This window comes from Arachis stenosperma, chromosome 2, assembly GCF_014773155.1.
Source record: "Arachis stenosperma cultivar V10309 chromosome 2, arast.V10309.gnm1.PFL2, whole genome shotgun sequence".
NCBI lineage: Eukaryota > Viridiplantae > Streptophyta > Magnoliopsida > Fabales > Fabaceae > Arachis > Arachis stenosperma.
This window is the reverse complement of record NC_080378.1, coordinates 98,730,090-98,746,720: the sequence shown is the minus strand read 5'-3', so window position 1 is coordinate 98,746,720 and position 16,631 is coordinate 98,730,090. Positions and strand designations below refer to the sequence as shown.

The window sequence follows — 16,631 nt, the reverse complement described above, 5'->3', positions numbered from 1 at the left end:
TCACCCATCAAAAGCATCTACTTCCACGTCTTTGATAACATCACCTCCAACCCCGACATCGTCCACGGCATCCTCAAGACCAAGTTCCACAACTACTCCAAGGGTACGCATTTCTCCACTCTCCGGCAAGCAATATAGATTGTTGGACATTAGGACATTATGAGAAGATTCTCCTTCGACATCATATGCAAATTACATCTCTACCCAATTTCAAACAAAGTGGACATAGTTCCAAAAAATAGTAATAAAAACAGAGCAATAACTACAAAGAAAACATAAAAACTAGCATAAAACAGCAAACAGGGAGCAAAAGAATATAATGATTTTAGCTCCTCTAAAGACACTTCAAGATGAACCTGATCAGTTATACAACATCAAATTATGATCATTCTCCTTCCAACTTTTAATCTGCAGAATTATTGGCTTTTTCATAGATCAATAAATCATGCATCAAAGATCAACTTCATATGTCTTCATATTCACCTTAGACTTGATATTTGCACTCATAAGTACATCAATTACTCCTATATTGTCAATCTTGACACCATCAATTTGTGCATTCTACAACTTCCTTCTTTAACTTTTCTAATACCAACACTCCATTATTAAAGACAATGTTATTTCTACATCTCCATGTGCACCATATTATAGAAAAAAATAACGCCATCCACACTTCCTTCATATCTTTCCTTATCCTTCTATCTATCCACACCTCAAAGCATTCTTTAGTGGTTCCTGACCAAACCCAAATCACACTCCAATCCACCAAGATTGATCCCTACAACTTCTATGTACGATCACATGAAAAAAACAAGTGATGTACCATCTCTAATCTATCCTTACATAAGACACAAAAGGATTTCGCTTCTGGTACAATCTTAAACTTACATAATCTATCTCTAGTATTCAATCTTTTTAAAATTACAAACCACATCAGTAACTCAACCCGTGGAGGATTTTTTTCTTGTGAACATTAAATTTATAGAGTGTGCATTATGTAGTTTGAAATTACAGTATTAGACTGTTAGTGTTATGCGAGATATGAAAATTGGAAGAGAACAGTGTCGTTTCCAAACAGAGGAGATCAGGGACCATTTTGTCCCATGTTAGAGTTGTCAGGGACTATTTTGTCTTCCGTTAGAATTAACAGAGTAAAGGACCTAAGTGACTGACGGAGTTAATTGTTATGGACCAATCGAGTAATTAATTTTAGTTGGGGACTAAAATGTCTAGTCTAAAACTTTTGGATTTGGATCCTCTAAATTTTGAATTTCACTTTAAAGAGTAAAATTTGATCTCTCACCATTTATTTCATAGGTGGGACCAAGAGAAAATACGAGAGAAAAACCATTTAAGGATGAGAGATCAAACTTTACTCTCTAAAATAAAATTCAAATCTAAATTTTTTTAGGACCAAAATGGGTATATACTCTGAAAAATTTATACAACCTCACACTTATATTAGAAGTCAAAATATATGATTTTAACTTGAAAAAAGACAACAATACACCGTTATTAAGATATTTATTTCAACAAAAAATACTAAAACTCAACCCGTATTACAACAAATCTAACAAGGTAATACTACAACAATTTTATTTATTCAAAACATCATTTATATTGCTCATTTATATTTTTTATTGATTATAAGAACCACCTTCACCAACACTAATATCATCAATAACATACTAATCAAGACATTAAGGAGTAAAAAAAGTAAACAAATCCAAAGCACATCTTTAAATAAAGAACATACATACAAAGTTGAAACAAAAAAAACAATAAAAAATATATACAAGTTAACAATTTAGAAAGAACATCTCTTCACAAGAACATAAGAAAAAAAGAAACAAGTCTATCAACAACTGAAACTAAAATAAATAAAAAAGAACAACCACCACATAAAAAGACTAAATCCGTTAATTAAAACAAATATAAAAATAAAAACAAATAAAGATGTAACTTTGTGCAATTTCAATATAAAAATTTTTTATATTATAAAATATTTTTAAATAAAAAATACATCAAATTTAATATTAATTTGTATATTTTAATTAATTTTTAAATAATATAATACTTATTAAAATATATTTTATACTATCATTAATTTACCACCCCGCGCATAGCGCGGGTCTTAATCTAATTTAGAATTGATAGTTAAAAACTATTAGAAAATTTAACATATTTGATTAAATTTTCGTCTAATAATTTTTAATTAACAACTTCATACCCTAAACAAACTACATGAGTTTTCCTTTTTTTTTTTTTTTTACTTGTTTCCCTTCTAATAACTATCATCTCTCTCCATATATCTTCTTGTTTAACCGCATCATGGGTAGCAAAATATAGAGATGACCCTCTATTTTCAATAATCTCCATTGCATTTGGCAGTCACAAACAGTTTCCTTGGAAAATCCTCCATGTAAATTGGTTGTGTTCAGGTTGACTCTAAACGTCCAACGATCTTCTTTGTCTGTGACGAGAAGAAATGAAGAGGATTCAAGAATGACATATAAGTTTGACTCCACAAAAAATTGATAATCCCAATGCATAACAATGGCATATATGAGATTTTTCAATTTCTAGTATCAAAAACAAGAAGGCTATAGTAGTAAACTACTCATTAGGACTTAGGAGACACGAAACAAAAACAAAGGAAGTGTTAACTTACCTGTTCTAAGGTTAGAAACATGATTACGTTCCAAGATCCTAGCCGTCCAAAATTTGGGATGAAGACTTTATAAAAGGCAAAAGGTCCCTAGAAAACATTAGATTCCAAATTCCATTATCAATTAGTTCTGATAAAACAAACTTTTGACAGTGTATTTCCTTGTGAGCTTGTGAGCACCACAAAAAGATGCTAAGTTGTTCATAGAAGAGCAAAATGGAAACTTCAGAAAGGAAACATATATCGTTCTTCAATGTCTTGAGGAAACAATCAAGGGTGCTTTTGTAACTAGAATCTCCCATCATTCTTGACTTAACCTGCATATATGAGGAAGATAGAATAACACACTATCAGCGGGGAGGAAAAACTACAAAACTGCACACATAAGAAGCTCACATGACAAACATGGCAGCAGAGTAACAAGGAAAATTTTGTAATTTATTTCTACCAAATGGACCACAAAAAGACTTAGTCCCCACTGGGTAAATTTGTGAAAATTGGTTTATTAAAACTAGTTTCTTAAAGATAGTTTTCCAAAAAGTTGAAATAGTATTGTTCAGTAGCACAAGCTGCAAAAATTGTAGTTGGTAAAATTGCTTTTGACATTTAAATGACTTCGATAGATATCACTCTAATAAGGAGTAAGAATAAGGGTAGATATTTATTAATATATAACGTTATATTAAACTTCTTAACTTTAAAAAGCACAAATTAGGTTTGAATAAAGCATACTTAACTTTTCGAAGCTAAAGAACAAACACGTGAATTTTTATTTACTAAATATAAAGAGAGGTTAAACACGTCTAAAAATCTTTACCAAATCGAGTCTTAGAAATGTTGAAACAAAATTATTATTAAACATTATTTGTTTAATAATATCTATTTTGAATCTTAGTCCATCTCAGGTAAGCAGAATGAATTCATAATTCATAATCAAATTGTAAATCAATTATTATTATTTTTGGGTTATGTAAATCAATTACTTTACACACAACTACATATTCAAGGACAGAAGCTTTATGTTTCCCATTTTAACTATAGATACTATGCATGAACACTGAAAAATTACCACATCAACTGGAGAGCCAATACAAACAGCAAAGCACCCTCCCCCTAGACCAGAAAGGAGATGAGTTACAACATTGTCAGAGAAGCCTGGCAATTTCAAAATAGTCTGCATTTTGGAAAGAAAAAAGGTTATCTAAAGAAAGGAAGAAAAAAAATATGCTTGCTCCAAAATGATAAACTCCATTAACTTCTATATAACCTATTTCACTTGATCATTGCTGGCCAATTCAGCAGCATTGATAATAGCATTTCTGGCTATATTGGGGCCAAGACCAGTCCAAAGGGCTGCGATTCCTTCCTATTGATAGATAGATACCAGTTTAGACAGAAATAATCAGAACTAAAATAAACTAAAATTCACTATCTCTTTAATAAACATGCAAGTTGAATTCATATACCTGTTTCACAATTGTAGAATATGCATTTAAAGATCCCGAGTAACGCCTTGGCACACCAGGAGGCAATTTTCCTTCTGCTTGATGTCTAACTTCAACAATATCTGTTGGATTCGCCACTGCAATTGCCACATCACCTATTGGATGGTAGTACAAATAGAAAGAACTCATTATTAGTGTTGTTTGCATTGAGTCTATGCTAGAAATGAATGGCACAAGTTCCTGCTAGCAGAGAAAAGACAACAATCCATGTAGTTTGATATAGAAATGAAAAAAACAAGTAGTTGTAACGATTTATATCATTCTATCAACTTAAACTTTTAGAACAAGTGATTTTATGACCCCAACAACGTTCAGCATTTGGCCTTACCGCGTTGTTAGCGCAACAAGAATTTTTTTGCGCAATCGAACATCTCCGACATGATCCTTTCCGACATATAAAGTCTTAACCTGTTTTGAAAAATGTTATTCACACCATCATCATATAACATAGCAAATCATAACACAAGCTAGTTATGGAGATGAGATGTGAAACTCACAGGATCATACAACCCAATTCTTAAACCTCCATACAAGCATTGACGATGTATCCCCGGCACAATGCCCTTCAGAGTGCTGCAAGACCTTCTTCCCTAGCAATGGTTGCAACAGTTCCCATCATACCCTTATAATTAGGCGTCGTGAGTGCATTGGCACCCAAAGCTTGTTTTTGAAGCTGAAGCCTAACTTGGGCAGTGTCCAAGGGAATAGTGCACACCTATTTCATCCAAGATAGCAAACGATGGACACCTTATGTCCTTCTATCAATTCATTACGTAAAACTTAAGGATGGTGCTTATATGTACCGTTAACTACCGTGACGTGTTTATTTATGAAAGATTATCATGTAGATAATAATTTTTGGAGTGAAACTTCTGTTTTGGTAGAATTCATAGTAAACAAAGAACAATTGATTAATGTTATATGGAAACTCAAAAGATAATGAATATTTCATTATCCAAAATTACATTATTTCCATGCTCATGTGGCAGCAATAGGACTAGTTCTAAAATCAATCTAAGGATGCAAAAGATAATTGTCACTTTACTCAAATTTCAAATATGGCCAGAACAGAATACTTACAAACAAAGCAGGATGCAAACAGAAGATGGAAAACACATTCTAAAATCAATCTAAGGATCAAGACCGTTAACTAGTTTCACACACATTCCTACATAATGCTGAATTCTTAGTTAACATAATATAAAACACTTAATAATCACCCAGTTTCCAGTTCTACCATCATAAATGGTATTTTTAACACAAAACAGGAGTATCAATGTTACTCTTCCTCTCTTCCTCTTATCAACTTAAGCTTTTGTCTCAAGCAGTATCATGACATGGTATCAGAGGTTTCACAATAGAAAAAGACAAATAAAAAGAGAAAGTTGTATGCAAAATTGATGCAAACTCAAAAGGACACTCTTATGGAAATTCCTTTTCGGTTTTTTTTTTTCTCACATGATCATCATATATATCATAGCACCAACCAAAGACCAATGCTTGGATGTGTTAGATAATTTCATACTTCAAGACTTGTTATACATTTAACTCGGGAGAGAGATGAAGAAGAGAGAAAGACCTCAGCAAAGCATGCAGAGAAAGCACTGCTGGTGAAGGTTCCAGCGAAGGAGATCACAGGTTTGGACTTGCCATCAGCTACCATTTTTTCCTTTCAATTCTGAAGAACAAAGTGTCGTGTTTGGGAAAGGAAGAAGCGAAGGTTTGGCGTTTGCATTTGGAAATTGAGAACTATACTGTGGCTGTCTCTATCATCCATTTATACACATCAAAGTGTTGGTGTTGTTGCTTTCTGAATCCTCATTTCATTGTTTCTTGTTTCCTTTTTTATCCTCTGTTTCCTTTTGCTTTCTGCCTCTGCTGCTCATTTTTTCAAAAACATAATTCTCTTTATGCTTTCCAAACCAATATATTTGTTCTTGTTATTTTCCTTATTGAAGAACTATTGAGCTCTGATTTAATTTACTTATGATTAAATGTGGGGTTTATCTTTGTTTCTTAACACGGCTTCGGTTGATAATGATGGTAAGCTTATAGACTTATATAGTTGGTATAATGGAATTTATTCAACGTGAAAATTCATAAATTAAAGTAATCTATTCTAGCCTATTCTAGACGGAAAAAGAGAGACATTATCAGAAAGAACAATAGAAGCAGCAAGATAAAGAACATGGCATCCACATGGACCACTTTGCAAGGAAGCTGTAACCACTAAAATTGAGACACATATGTTACTTTTTTTTTTATCAAACATATGTTACACTTATTATGTATATAGAATCAAGAATAGGGTTAGAAGTGGGCCGGACTACCGACGGGAGCTTGTAGCTCAGCTCGTTTTAGGCTCAATTTGACTTAGTTTATTTTATTAAACAGACTAAGCTTAGATTTTCTATAAAGCCTATTAGTTAAAATGATCAGATCATAGGTTTTAAAAAAATCTATGAAGTTCGTTGGGTTGACTCATCAAAATATATTTTTTAAAATAAATTATTCTTAATTTAGACTTTTAACTATTCAGTCATATTGAGCACAAAACAAAACTAAAGAATCAATCGTCAAGACTAATTAAGATTGTAGTTTTTTTGTTCAAAAAAAAAGTTTATATTTATGAATTATAAATATGATTATAACATGTGAGTAACATTTGATATAATAAATTTTAGACTTTCAACTATTCACTCACCCTTATTTTTATTATTTGATAGATTGTCATATTTCTTTTGAGAAATGCTAGAGGACCAGTAGAATTTATTGTTTTTGGTCATCATTTTTAGCCATCAACCCAATTCTTTTACTTTAGTAATCCAACAACATACTTTTAGTCCATACTTTTAAACATGGATGACTAACTGTTGGCCAAAAACAATAAATTTTGTTGGTCTTCTAGAATTTTTCATTTTTTTATATTGGTTATTGTATTTATATTATTTAAGAAGATCATGTTAAGTAATATTTTTAAAGTAAAACAAGTTTTCTTTGAAAAAGAAATATTGAAAATGATCGGATCGAATTGAATTTAAGACCAAAAAAAAAAAAAAAACTAGGCTGAAGTACCTTGTGGTCATGAAGATTTTGCTGATGTTGAAACTCTATCTCTATGAAATCATGAATGGAAATTCTGGCCGTGATCATTCCTTGGAAGGATGGAAAATTTCATTTATAAATCATAATTAGAGACCAATATATATTAAAGAATAAGGATGGAAATATCAAATTACCTTGGCAGCATTCCTCACACCAAAAATTAATTAAGCTTCCACTGATCAAAGAAGTAATTTACTCTGTACAAGTATAAAACTCCCCTGTTAGACTTGCTCACATTAAAAATTGCTTCAATTATTTAAGATAAATTTATTTATTTATGGACAACATTATGATATACCACCAACTTGGTACATTATACAGTAAGGTGATCCAATAGTGTAGATTGAATCTTGATGAATGTCATTTTTTCATGATCCAAATGTAACCATTGGATCACCTTGTTGCATCTTAGACATTTTCTTAAATCCTGGTAAGTAAGAAGCATGCAATACATTCTCACCTTAGTGTTTTCGGAAATGTTTAAACATTTTGGTTACCAAACGCCAGCTTGAAGGTAATAGAATTAATAATTGAGGGACATTTTGGTTGTTTACTCCTTGAATTAACAACAAAGTGAATGCATGAGCATGATAACATGCAAAAAAGGACTTAACTCGAGGTATGTACACTATTTATTATGGGATACAAAAAAATTTACCCTCCTCCACATCGAAAATACAGAAAGGGGTTCAACAAAATGCAAGTGTGACCCTTTGGCAGAGAGACGTCTTTTATGAGAGATATAAAGCTTCTAAATAATCATCGATGTAGGCTAAGCTAGGCCAGTGATCTGTACGGATACGAACTAAAGTTGAAACATCACCAACTTCCATTTGGAAAAGAAGATGGAACCTTGGTGGAAGAAATATCAGCACAAGAAAACAGCCCAAGTATCTTCTTCTGCCATTGCTAGTAACTCCCTTCTCATACTCTTGATCATTGTAAGTAAGGCGAAGTGGACCTGCCTCAAGATTAGCGACTGATGTAGCATCACGGGAATCATCCTCCCATATGATGTCCTGGATGATTCTCCTTTCCCATAGAGCTTCAATCAGTGGCTCCCCCCTCACACCTATGACAAAGGGTGCCAGATGGTGCTCGGTTGCACGGATCAAGGAGGTTGCAGGAACATCGAGAAGCTTGACAGATTGAGTTCCACTGATGGCAGCAATCCCATTGCGGCCTTTTAATTGAAAAGTTTCCCTGCCAGTGTTGGAGGATGAGCCACATGCCTCCCACAAAGCAGTGAACAAGTCAAAGTTGTATCGAGGTATCACGGCTTCTGGGATGTCGGATGGGACAATAGCCTTTAGAAACATATCTTCTATGCCTACTGTGATTCCCTGAAGTGGACCTTGGATGATTTGACCATTTTCTGCATTCGTTTCAATGTGAACATCAACGATACCTGGTGTTGGTTCCCTAGGCTCCAATTCGATGATAACTGTAGTTCTATATTTTTCTTCTCTGAAATCACTCCCAACAGGAACAATACTTAACGATGCATTTTGAGATGAATCATCATTGCTGTGAGGTTCACCAAGAAGGAATGGTATGTGGCATGATGGAATTGGTCCATACGGTGCAGAAGAGGAGAAATTCAGCACAGTAGCATATATAGCAGGAAGTGCATCCATATCATCCAAGGATGTGGTGGTGCTATCAATTCCCAATAAGCGATTGAAAGTATTAGACGCGAATCTTAATCTACATGATATTCTAACTTTGAGTCCTGGCATATATCTGAAGTCAGGTATAGAGGAAAATTGCTTCCTTAATATATTCAAAATTTCTGCAACTTTAGAATCCATCACACGGAGCGGCGCTTGTGGTTGATCCAGTTTTCTGGTTTCATGAGTGATCTCTGTACTGGAGTTCTCGGAACATTCCTTGTCCTCAACAGGGGTTTCAAGGTCCGTGATGCTCTCAAGATACACAGGTTTGCTGTTATTTACAACTAAATTTGATAATGATAGAGACCAAAATTGTTTAACAAGCAACGGGGTGACACGATCAAGATGAATGCATGTGGATAAGTTTTTAATTGTCTTGAGTTTCTGAGTAGATCGAGGAGACTGAACGTTGAAAAACGAGGATGGGTGTGAAGATGGTGAAATCCCATGGATCGTGTTCCCAAGGGTCAGGATGTCTCTGAGCTTCTTCCCGGGAATGCAGACTAGCATACGCAAATAGATCCTGCAAAATGCCCCATATCAGAATGGACAGGCATTATTTAGTTCAATAAAGGTGAAGGAAATAATAATAATAAAAAGAAAGATTATATCAAAAGAAGCAACCCAAATGCAATACCTTGAACTATCACGAACTTCCAAATCAGGAAAATGGAGGCAAGTAAAAGCAAGCAGATGAGATAGTCTAAGGAACAATCTAGAACTATGGTGGTGCATCATCATAGTTCGACAAATTCCAAGAACTCTGCTTCCCTGTGACCAAGATTTTAACCCAGTATTTGGGCCATGTCTCTCCACAAGGAAAATGATGAAGTTTGCGAGAAGATCTAACAATCCACATGGAGGTATTGTTTGATTTTCAGCAATTCTATCAAATATAGGGAAGCAGTAAACCAACTTATAATCCATTTTCACTTTTGGAAGCAAGTGCTCATCAAATTTCTGAAGTAAGCGCTCAGCCAACCAAGAATGTTTCTTACAAAAGAGTAAACGGTCAACAAATGCCACAACAACAGGAACCACTCTCCGACTCTCCAACATCATGTTCACAAGCATCCCCTGAAAAAAGAAACTTGAATCCATCATGCCTAGAGACATGGCAATGATGAAAGGCACAAGCAAATATCAACTTGCCATAAATCTTTAACCATGGAATCTGATAACTTTAGTTACTGACATATAAGGGACAACAAAGGGAAACTTGACATCTGAGACGCCTATGACAAAAATTCTCTATATTACAAGGAGCAAATCCATTGTGAGAATGCAAAATCTAAAATAGAAACACTGCAAACATACAAAAATAAAATAAATAAACAAATAAAAAGATTCTAGCATTGAAAACTATACCTCTATGGTATGAAATATCATAGACTCCAACAGATTTCTTGTGGTAGAAGGATCATTGTTTGAATGAGTTGATGCACCAATTAGAAACTTATGGAAAGTACGGAACGCAATGGCAATTTCAGTGCTACTGGGAGGCAACCATTTGAAAGATGATACACATATGAGACCATCTTCAAGCAGCTTCACTGAATCAACTAACTCAGCATCCCCATCTTCTTTCATTCTAAGTACCTCAACACACACCGAGCAAAACACAAGAAGGTCGAGCTTCAAGGCCTTCAAAGCCAGTGGATCAAATAAAGCAGGGTAAAAACTTGAGCAAGCCTTGATCATAGACTTAGTCTTCTGACAACTTCTACTAAAAATAAGCTGATTGAAACCCAAAAACCACTGCACAGCCAGCAGCCGAAAAACCAAGTAATGCTGTGATTCTCTTGAAATCAACAAGAGCCTTTGTGAAAGCTCCCATTCTTGGCCAGCAAAAGCATCCAAGAAACGCAAATACATCATCAAAATAACATGGCACAGAACAGGGTTATAGGAATAAATCAACCCGAAAAACTGCACCTTCAGCATTGAAGGTTGCATTTCCAATGCGGCAGCCACAGGAATCACCATCGCCATGAACTCCATCATCCCACAAGGTGTCAAAATCTGTGGCCACTCAAGCAAAAACGCCAAAGCCTTCCTCAACTCCTTCAGGTTCAAATTACCACCATAAGCCACCCCGGAATCACTCAACACACATTGTGGCGCATTGAATGGGACCATAGGAATGGAAGAATTCACAACAGAAACATGCAATTGCTTAACAACGATGTTATGAATAGCCATGGTTAATAACAAGATATAACCTTGCGAAGCATGTGTTCGTTCGTTCTGGCACAAGCTCCACAAGTGGCCAACGACGTCGGAGAGAAGGCACGGGTTGGAACGCTCCAATTCGCGCAAGCACTCGCATGCGATGGATCGGGTTTGACGATCCGACCCGAAATTCGGCCGGTTGATGACCGTTAACAACAGCTCAACCAAACTTACAATTTGTTGAACGTGTAATTGAAGCTTCTTCTCAGTGACGCAAACAACGATCGAGGTAACAGAGATCATGAACTGTTCTCTGAACAAGGTGGTTATGTAAACGCCGTCGATCTGGGATTGGACAACGGTGCGGAGCGCGTCAATTACATGGTCGAGTTGGTGTGCGTGGTCGTCGTCAGGAGTAAAGAATGAATCGGAGAACTCGTCGAGGAATACAAGGAGCTGGAACTTGACGGAGAGAGGGAAGTCCTTGCGGAGGACCGAGTTGAGGAGGAGATCGAAGAGCGAAGGGAGAGAGCTCCACTTGTTCTGCCTTCTTTCTCCGCCACTGAATTGGAAGTCCTCGATTAGGGCTTCCCATTCCTGAGGTGTTAGCGGCTTCGACGGTGGAGGCGCCACCTTCTCCGTCATGGCACGATGGTCGTTGAGAGCAGCAGCCTGCAGTCAATCGAAAGCTATATGTCACAAATATATAAAGTAAGCATTTAATTCACTCATTTTAGTGTGCCTAAGATGCTTTAAAGAATACTTGCAAGTCAAGAGCAAACAAACAAGTAACGAGAAGCATAAAGACACTCAAGAGCAAACAAACAAGTAATGAGAAGCATAAAGACACTTAGGCATGATATCGAGTAATTGTGAAGTGGAACAATGAATGGAAATTGATTTGTTGTACGAGTAAACTCATTGAGCAAAATAAAATATTGAACTCACACACCAATCAATAAAACAATTTCAAATTTGTTTGTAACACCTACTTAACATAAAGTGTAGAAACATGGGTGCTATATAACTTAGGAAAAGAAAGATATTAGTTGAAATCAAGTACATAGCAAGCATGATTCAATATAACTTGGAAAGCTTTCAAAAAGATGTTAATAGGCAAGCTCACAATCTAACTTCACAATTTCAATGCAATATGCCAAATAAATTACCTAAACTATGTGAAGTACAAACATTCAAACAATTTAGGTTCTAGTATGTCTACATAAATGCACAAACTTGATAACGAAATTAATAATCAATATGAACAAGCATCACCAAGTAACAAAATGCATCATTCTTAATCAATTGCCTAAACATGAATCATCAATTCAAATCGCATGGTAACTACAACATGTAATTTAAAAATCTAAAAACGCTTCTAGAGGCAATTTACAAACACTTGGCATGCACAAATATCAAATATGCAAAATCAATGCAACCAAGTAGTAATTGACAACCCAAATTCAAGTTAACGCCATTTTCAACCCAATTTTCAGCGAAAAAACATTCTTTTAACATAAAATTCATACAAATTCAGCATATACAACACAAAATCAGCAGCAATATCCATCAATTCAGTCAATTTCCAACACTTTCCAGCAACATATCACAAAAATCTAACCTTTCTTAACAACCTAAATCCACTAAAACTGAAAATTAACTTTAACTAAGGTCTACTAATTACTTAATAACTTTAACTCAGCAAATTAAAATTAACTAACAGAAATTAAAGAGAGTTTGAAGAAAAACCTTGAATGATGATCCAAAAACAGAGGGAACAGAGAATGGGGGAGGATTGCAATGGCACTGTGTTGTTGCCAAAGCTAGAGACGGCGGACGTTGGTTGCCCGGAAGTTGGGAAGCTCGCCGGAAACGGGGAAATAGGGGCTGTTAAGCGTGTTCTGTTTCAGAAAGTTTGAGACGGGACATGGCAGAGTGGGAGGAAGAAAAAGAAGAAGGAAGCCGCGACGGCGCTGGGTGGCCGGCGGCGAACAGGGAAGGAGGGGAAGAAAGAGGGAAGGAGAGAGGGAGAGAGAGAGAGAGAGAGCTCGGTGTGGTGCTGGTTCGAAGAAGAAGAAGAAGAAGGAGGAGGAGGAGGAGGAGGAGGAGGAGGATGGTTCGGCGATGGTGGTGGCTGGCGAAGGTGGTGGTTGAGGAAGAAGAAGAAAAACAGAAGCGTGAGGAGAGGATGATGAGCTCGAAGGGGAAGGAGAAGAAGAGGAGAAGAAGAAGAAGAGGGAAGAGAGGGGAATGCTCGCCGGTGAAGTGATCGGCGGTGGGTGAAGGCCGGAGGCGATGGCGACGAAGGTGATGTTTGAGAGAGAGGGGAGTAGCTGCTGCGTTTGTTGTTTGAATGAGAAGATCGGGTGAGAGAGTCGGGGCTCGCAAGGTTAGGGGATTCGGTCAGGGGGTGCGTAAGGGGAGATGGCTACGCATAAGCTGCGAAATCTTGGTACGCATCGTACCAACGCACGTTCGCGATCTGAATCTCAGCGCAAATTTTTTTCATGGTCACCAAAATCAGTTACTAAAATTAGTTATTAAAATTACCCACTAATGTATTTTGTATAAATACATGTAATTTAATTGAATAAATGACTATTTGTATTCATGAGAGATGAAAACGCTGACATTTGTACCCATGAAAACTCAAAACTAATCTTGTATCCATGATAGATGATGTCCGTGTGACAAAAGTGTCCTGGCTTGGATCTGAGCTTGGTTCGTGAGTTTCTGAACCTACATGGCACTCCCAACCCCTCACCCCCTCCCAAAATCTAAGTCAACAATTCACCATCATCATCTTCATCTTCTTCACCATCACCATCACCATAACCTCCATCACCATCACCTCAACACCGTCACAACCACCTCCCTTCACCACAACTTCCGGCGACAACCCACACCGCCGCACTCCTTTTTCTTCTTCTTCCCCTCTTCTCACCTCTGCTGAGCCCAGAAACCACAGCGCCAGCTCCTCCTCTCCACCAAAGCCCATAGCGTTTTCTGTGACAATGAAAATTAAGTGATTCACTTGATTCTCCTCCTTTCTCACCTCCGCTGAGCCCAAAAACTACAGCGCCAACTCCTCCTCTCCACTAAACAGCCGCGACACCCAACCTTCTCCGAAGCGTCCTTACAACGTTCCAACCCGTCACCACTCCCCTGTCCGAACCTACCTCCTCCAAAGCTCCCAGCAGCATCAGACAAGCCAAATTTTTCAAACAGCAACATGAATCAAAACAGCAAATTAAAATTTTCAAACACCAGCATGAATCAAAACAAACCTAAATCCACTAACATGCATTTCTAACTAACCAAATTAAGCAAAATGAACTAAAAGCAATACAATGAAAGAAATAGAACTCAACAAAAGAAAATGGGAACCTGGGAAGCAGAGAATGAACAGGTGAAGGGAAGATGATGGCTGAATTGGCCAGGGCAAAAGCGGCGGCCTGGTAGTGGCACTGCTTCAATTGCAGCAGCGGAGAGTGAACACAGCCATGAAACAGGGGAAAACGGAGGGGATGGAAGACACAGGGGCTGCACTCTGTTCTGGTCATTCCATGGGAGAACGGGAAACGGGGCTGGAATCGTGACGGTGCTAGGCTGGTTCGCGATGGTGAGACGGGATGACAGAGAAGGAAGAAGAAAGGGGGAAAGGGGCTCATCGTCGGTGTCGTTGTGGCTCGTCGACGGCGCGGCGGTTCGGCTAGTGAGAGAGAGGGAGGAGAAGGTGGCCGATTCATTAGTGTGGCTGAGGAAGACAGAGAACACGCAAAGGGGAGAAAAGGGAAGAGGGTTGCTGTGGCTTGTAGAGGCTGACGGTGATGGTTGGCGGAGCTAGGGTTCGGACAAGGGAGTGGTGACGGGTTGGAACGCCGTCAGGATGCTGCGGAGAAGGTTGGGTGTCGCGGCTGTTTGGTGGCAGACGAGAGGAGACCCAGGAATGGAGAAGGTGGCCGTTGCCGCTCTAGGCTTTGGTGGAGAGGAGGAGCTGGCGCTGTGGTTTCTGGGCTCAGCGGAGGTGAGAAAAGGGGAAGAAGAAGAGAAAGGGGCGCGGCGGTGTGCGTTGTCGCCGGAGGTTGTGGTGAAGGTAGGTGGCTGTGGCGGTGCTGAGGTGATGGTGATGGAGGTTATGGAGGTTATGGTGATAGTGATGGTAAAGAAGATGAAGATGATGATGGTGAATAGTTGGCTCAGATTTGGGGTAGGGGTGGGGGGTTGGGAGTGCCACGTAGGTTCGGAAACCTACGAACCAAGCTTAGATCCAAGTCAGGGCACTTTTGTCACACGGACAGCATCTATCATGGGTACAAGATTAGTTTCGAGCTTTCATGGGTACAAATGTCAGCGTTTTTATCTCTCATGGGTACAAATGGTCATTTATTCAATTTAATTTATTTTTAATATATAATTATACTAATATTAAACTCATGTGATGCATAAACTTATATTTAAATTTGACATGTTAAATCAAAAATAATATTTTATAGTCATAAATTTTTTAAATTTAATATAACACTATTATCGTCAGTGGCGGATCCAGAAAATTTTGGTGGTGGGGGCAAAATTTATATAACATCATAATAATTTTTATAATAAAAATAATATGTGTATATAAAAAATTAAATATTAAATTATCTATTAACTATTATATATATGTCTATAAATATATATATATATATATATTATTTAACTTATTTTTAATATGTATTTTATATTTTAATATATATTTTATACAAATAATTATTTTTTATGTACATATAACATGATTATTAATATGATTATATTTTATTATTGTAAAATATGATTAGCCTTCAAAATATCTAATATATAAATTACAATATTAAAATAGTAATTTAAATAATAATATATAATTTAAAATTCTATTGTTTTAGGTTTTATATTTTAAAAAATTAAATAATTTTTCTCTTAACACTACCATCAAAATTTTTCTCTTTTTATATACATTACTAAATAATTATTTAGAAATTCACTTTCCAACGCAATTAGAAGTCGACTCTTATTGATATTTATAGTTTAAAAAGTTCTTTCAATTAATACAGTTGCTATGCAAAAATTAAAACTAATTTAAAAAAAAGATAAATAATATTCTTTTGAGTTGATTTTTAAAAAAGAACATTAATTTCGTTTAAATTTGAGAATTTATCATTCTAACGAATTTCTAATATAAAGTTTTTAAATTGACAATTAAGTACCAAAAGTTGAGTAAAAAATTATTGTGGGGTCAAATTTAATAATCTAATGGGGGCAAATAAATATTATTATCATATAGTACTCAAAAAAATTTCAAATCGTAGTGGGGGCGCTTGCCCCCACTCCATTGTACATAGAACCGTCCCTGATTATCGTCATCATATAATGCTGTTTTATCTTTATTTAAAATAAAATGCAAATAAAAGAGTTTAAACTCTATAATATTCTTAAATCATAAGGAGAAAGACACGAAAAAATAAGAACATATATAACTGTAATAATAACATG

General features: G+C 36.3%; 2 protein-coding genes across 7 annotated transcripts; both read right to left on the bottom strand.

Annotated features, from left to right (window-relative positions):
* Positions 1-5,836, bottom strand: LOC130963251 (mitochondrial uncoupling protein 1-like). The gene is made up of 8 exons (XM_057889384.1): positions 5,753-5,836; positions 4,756-4,888; positions 4,135-4,268; positions 3,945-4,034; positions 3,738-3,842; positions 2,893-2,985; positions 2,672-2,758; positions 1-120 (listed from the first exon to the last, which is right to left on the bottom strand). The coding sequence occupies exons 1-8, from the start codon at positions 5,834-5,836 to the stop codon at positions 1-3; spliced, it is 846 nt and encodes a 281-aa protein (XP_057745367.1).
* LOC130960907 (uncharacterized) lies at positions 2,672-13,501 on the bottom strand. 6 transcript variants are annotated; one of them, XM_057886427.1, is made up of 14 exons: positions 12,873-13,501; positions 10,320-11,795; positions 9,589-10,028; positions 7,937-9,474; positions 7,739-7,834; positions 7,413-7,475; positions 7,249-7,328; positions 5,753-6,051; positions 4,671-4,888; positions 4,502-4,581; positions 4,135-4,268; positions 3,936-4,034; positions 3,738-3,842; positions 2,672-2,985 (listed from the first exon to the last, which is right to left on the bottom strand). In XM_057886427.1, exons 2-4 carry the CDS (start codon positions 11,766-11,768, stop codon positions 8,010-8,012), a joined length of 3,354 nt encoding a protein of 1,117 aa, XP_057742410.1. In that variant the 5' UTR covers positions 11,769-11,795; positions 12,873-13,501; the 3' UTR covers positions 2,672-2,985; positions 3,738-3,842; positions 3,936-4,034; positions 4,135-4,268; positions 4,502-4,581; positions 4,671-4,888; positions 5,753-6,051; positions 7,249-7,328; positions 7,413-7,475; positions 7,739-7,834; positions 7,937-8,009. The 6 variants fall into 6 exon arrangements, with proteins under 6 accessions (XP_057742410.1, XP_057742413.1, XP_057742415.1 ...); XM_057886430.1 differs by lacking the exon at positions 7,739-7,834; XM_057886432.1 differs by lacking the exon at positions 7,739-7,834 and having other exon boundaries at positions 7,249-7,312.
* Positions 13,502-16,631: the final 3,130 nt, after the last annotated feature.

Coding starts and splice junctions, on each gene's coding strand:
- LOC130963251 (XM_057889384.1), bottom strand. CDS start 5,836: ATGGTAGCTGATGGCAAGTCCAAACCTGTGATCTCCTTCGCTGGAACC. Junction 4,269..4,755: donor AACCATTGCTAGGGAAGAAG/GTCTTGCAGCAC, acceptor ACCATCCAATAG/GTGATGTGGCAATTGCAGTG. Junction 2,759..2,892: donor ATATATGTTTCCTTTCTGAA/GTTTCCATTTTG, acceptor AATGTTTTCTAG/GGACCTTTTGCCTTTTATAA.
- LOC130960907 (XM_057886427.1), bottom strand. CDS start 11,768: ATGACGGAGAAGGTGGCGCCTCCACCGTCGAAGCCGCTAACACCTCAG. Junction 10,029..10,319: donor TGATATTTCATACCATAGAG/GTATAGTTTTCA, acceptor TTCTTTTTTCAG/GGGATGCTTGTGAACATGAT. Junction 9,475..9,588: donor GAAGTTCGTGATAGTTCAAG/GTATTGCATTTG, acceptor GGCATTTTGCAG/GATCTATTTGCGTATGCTAG.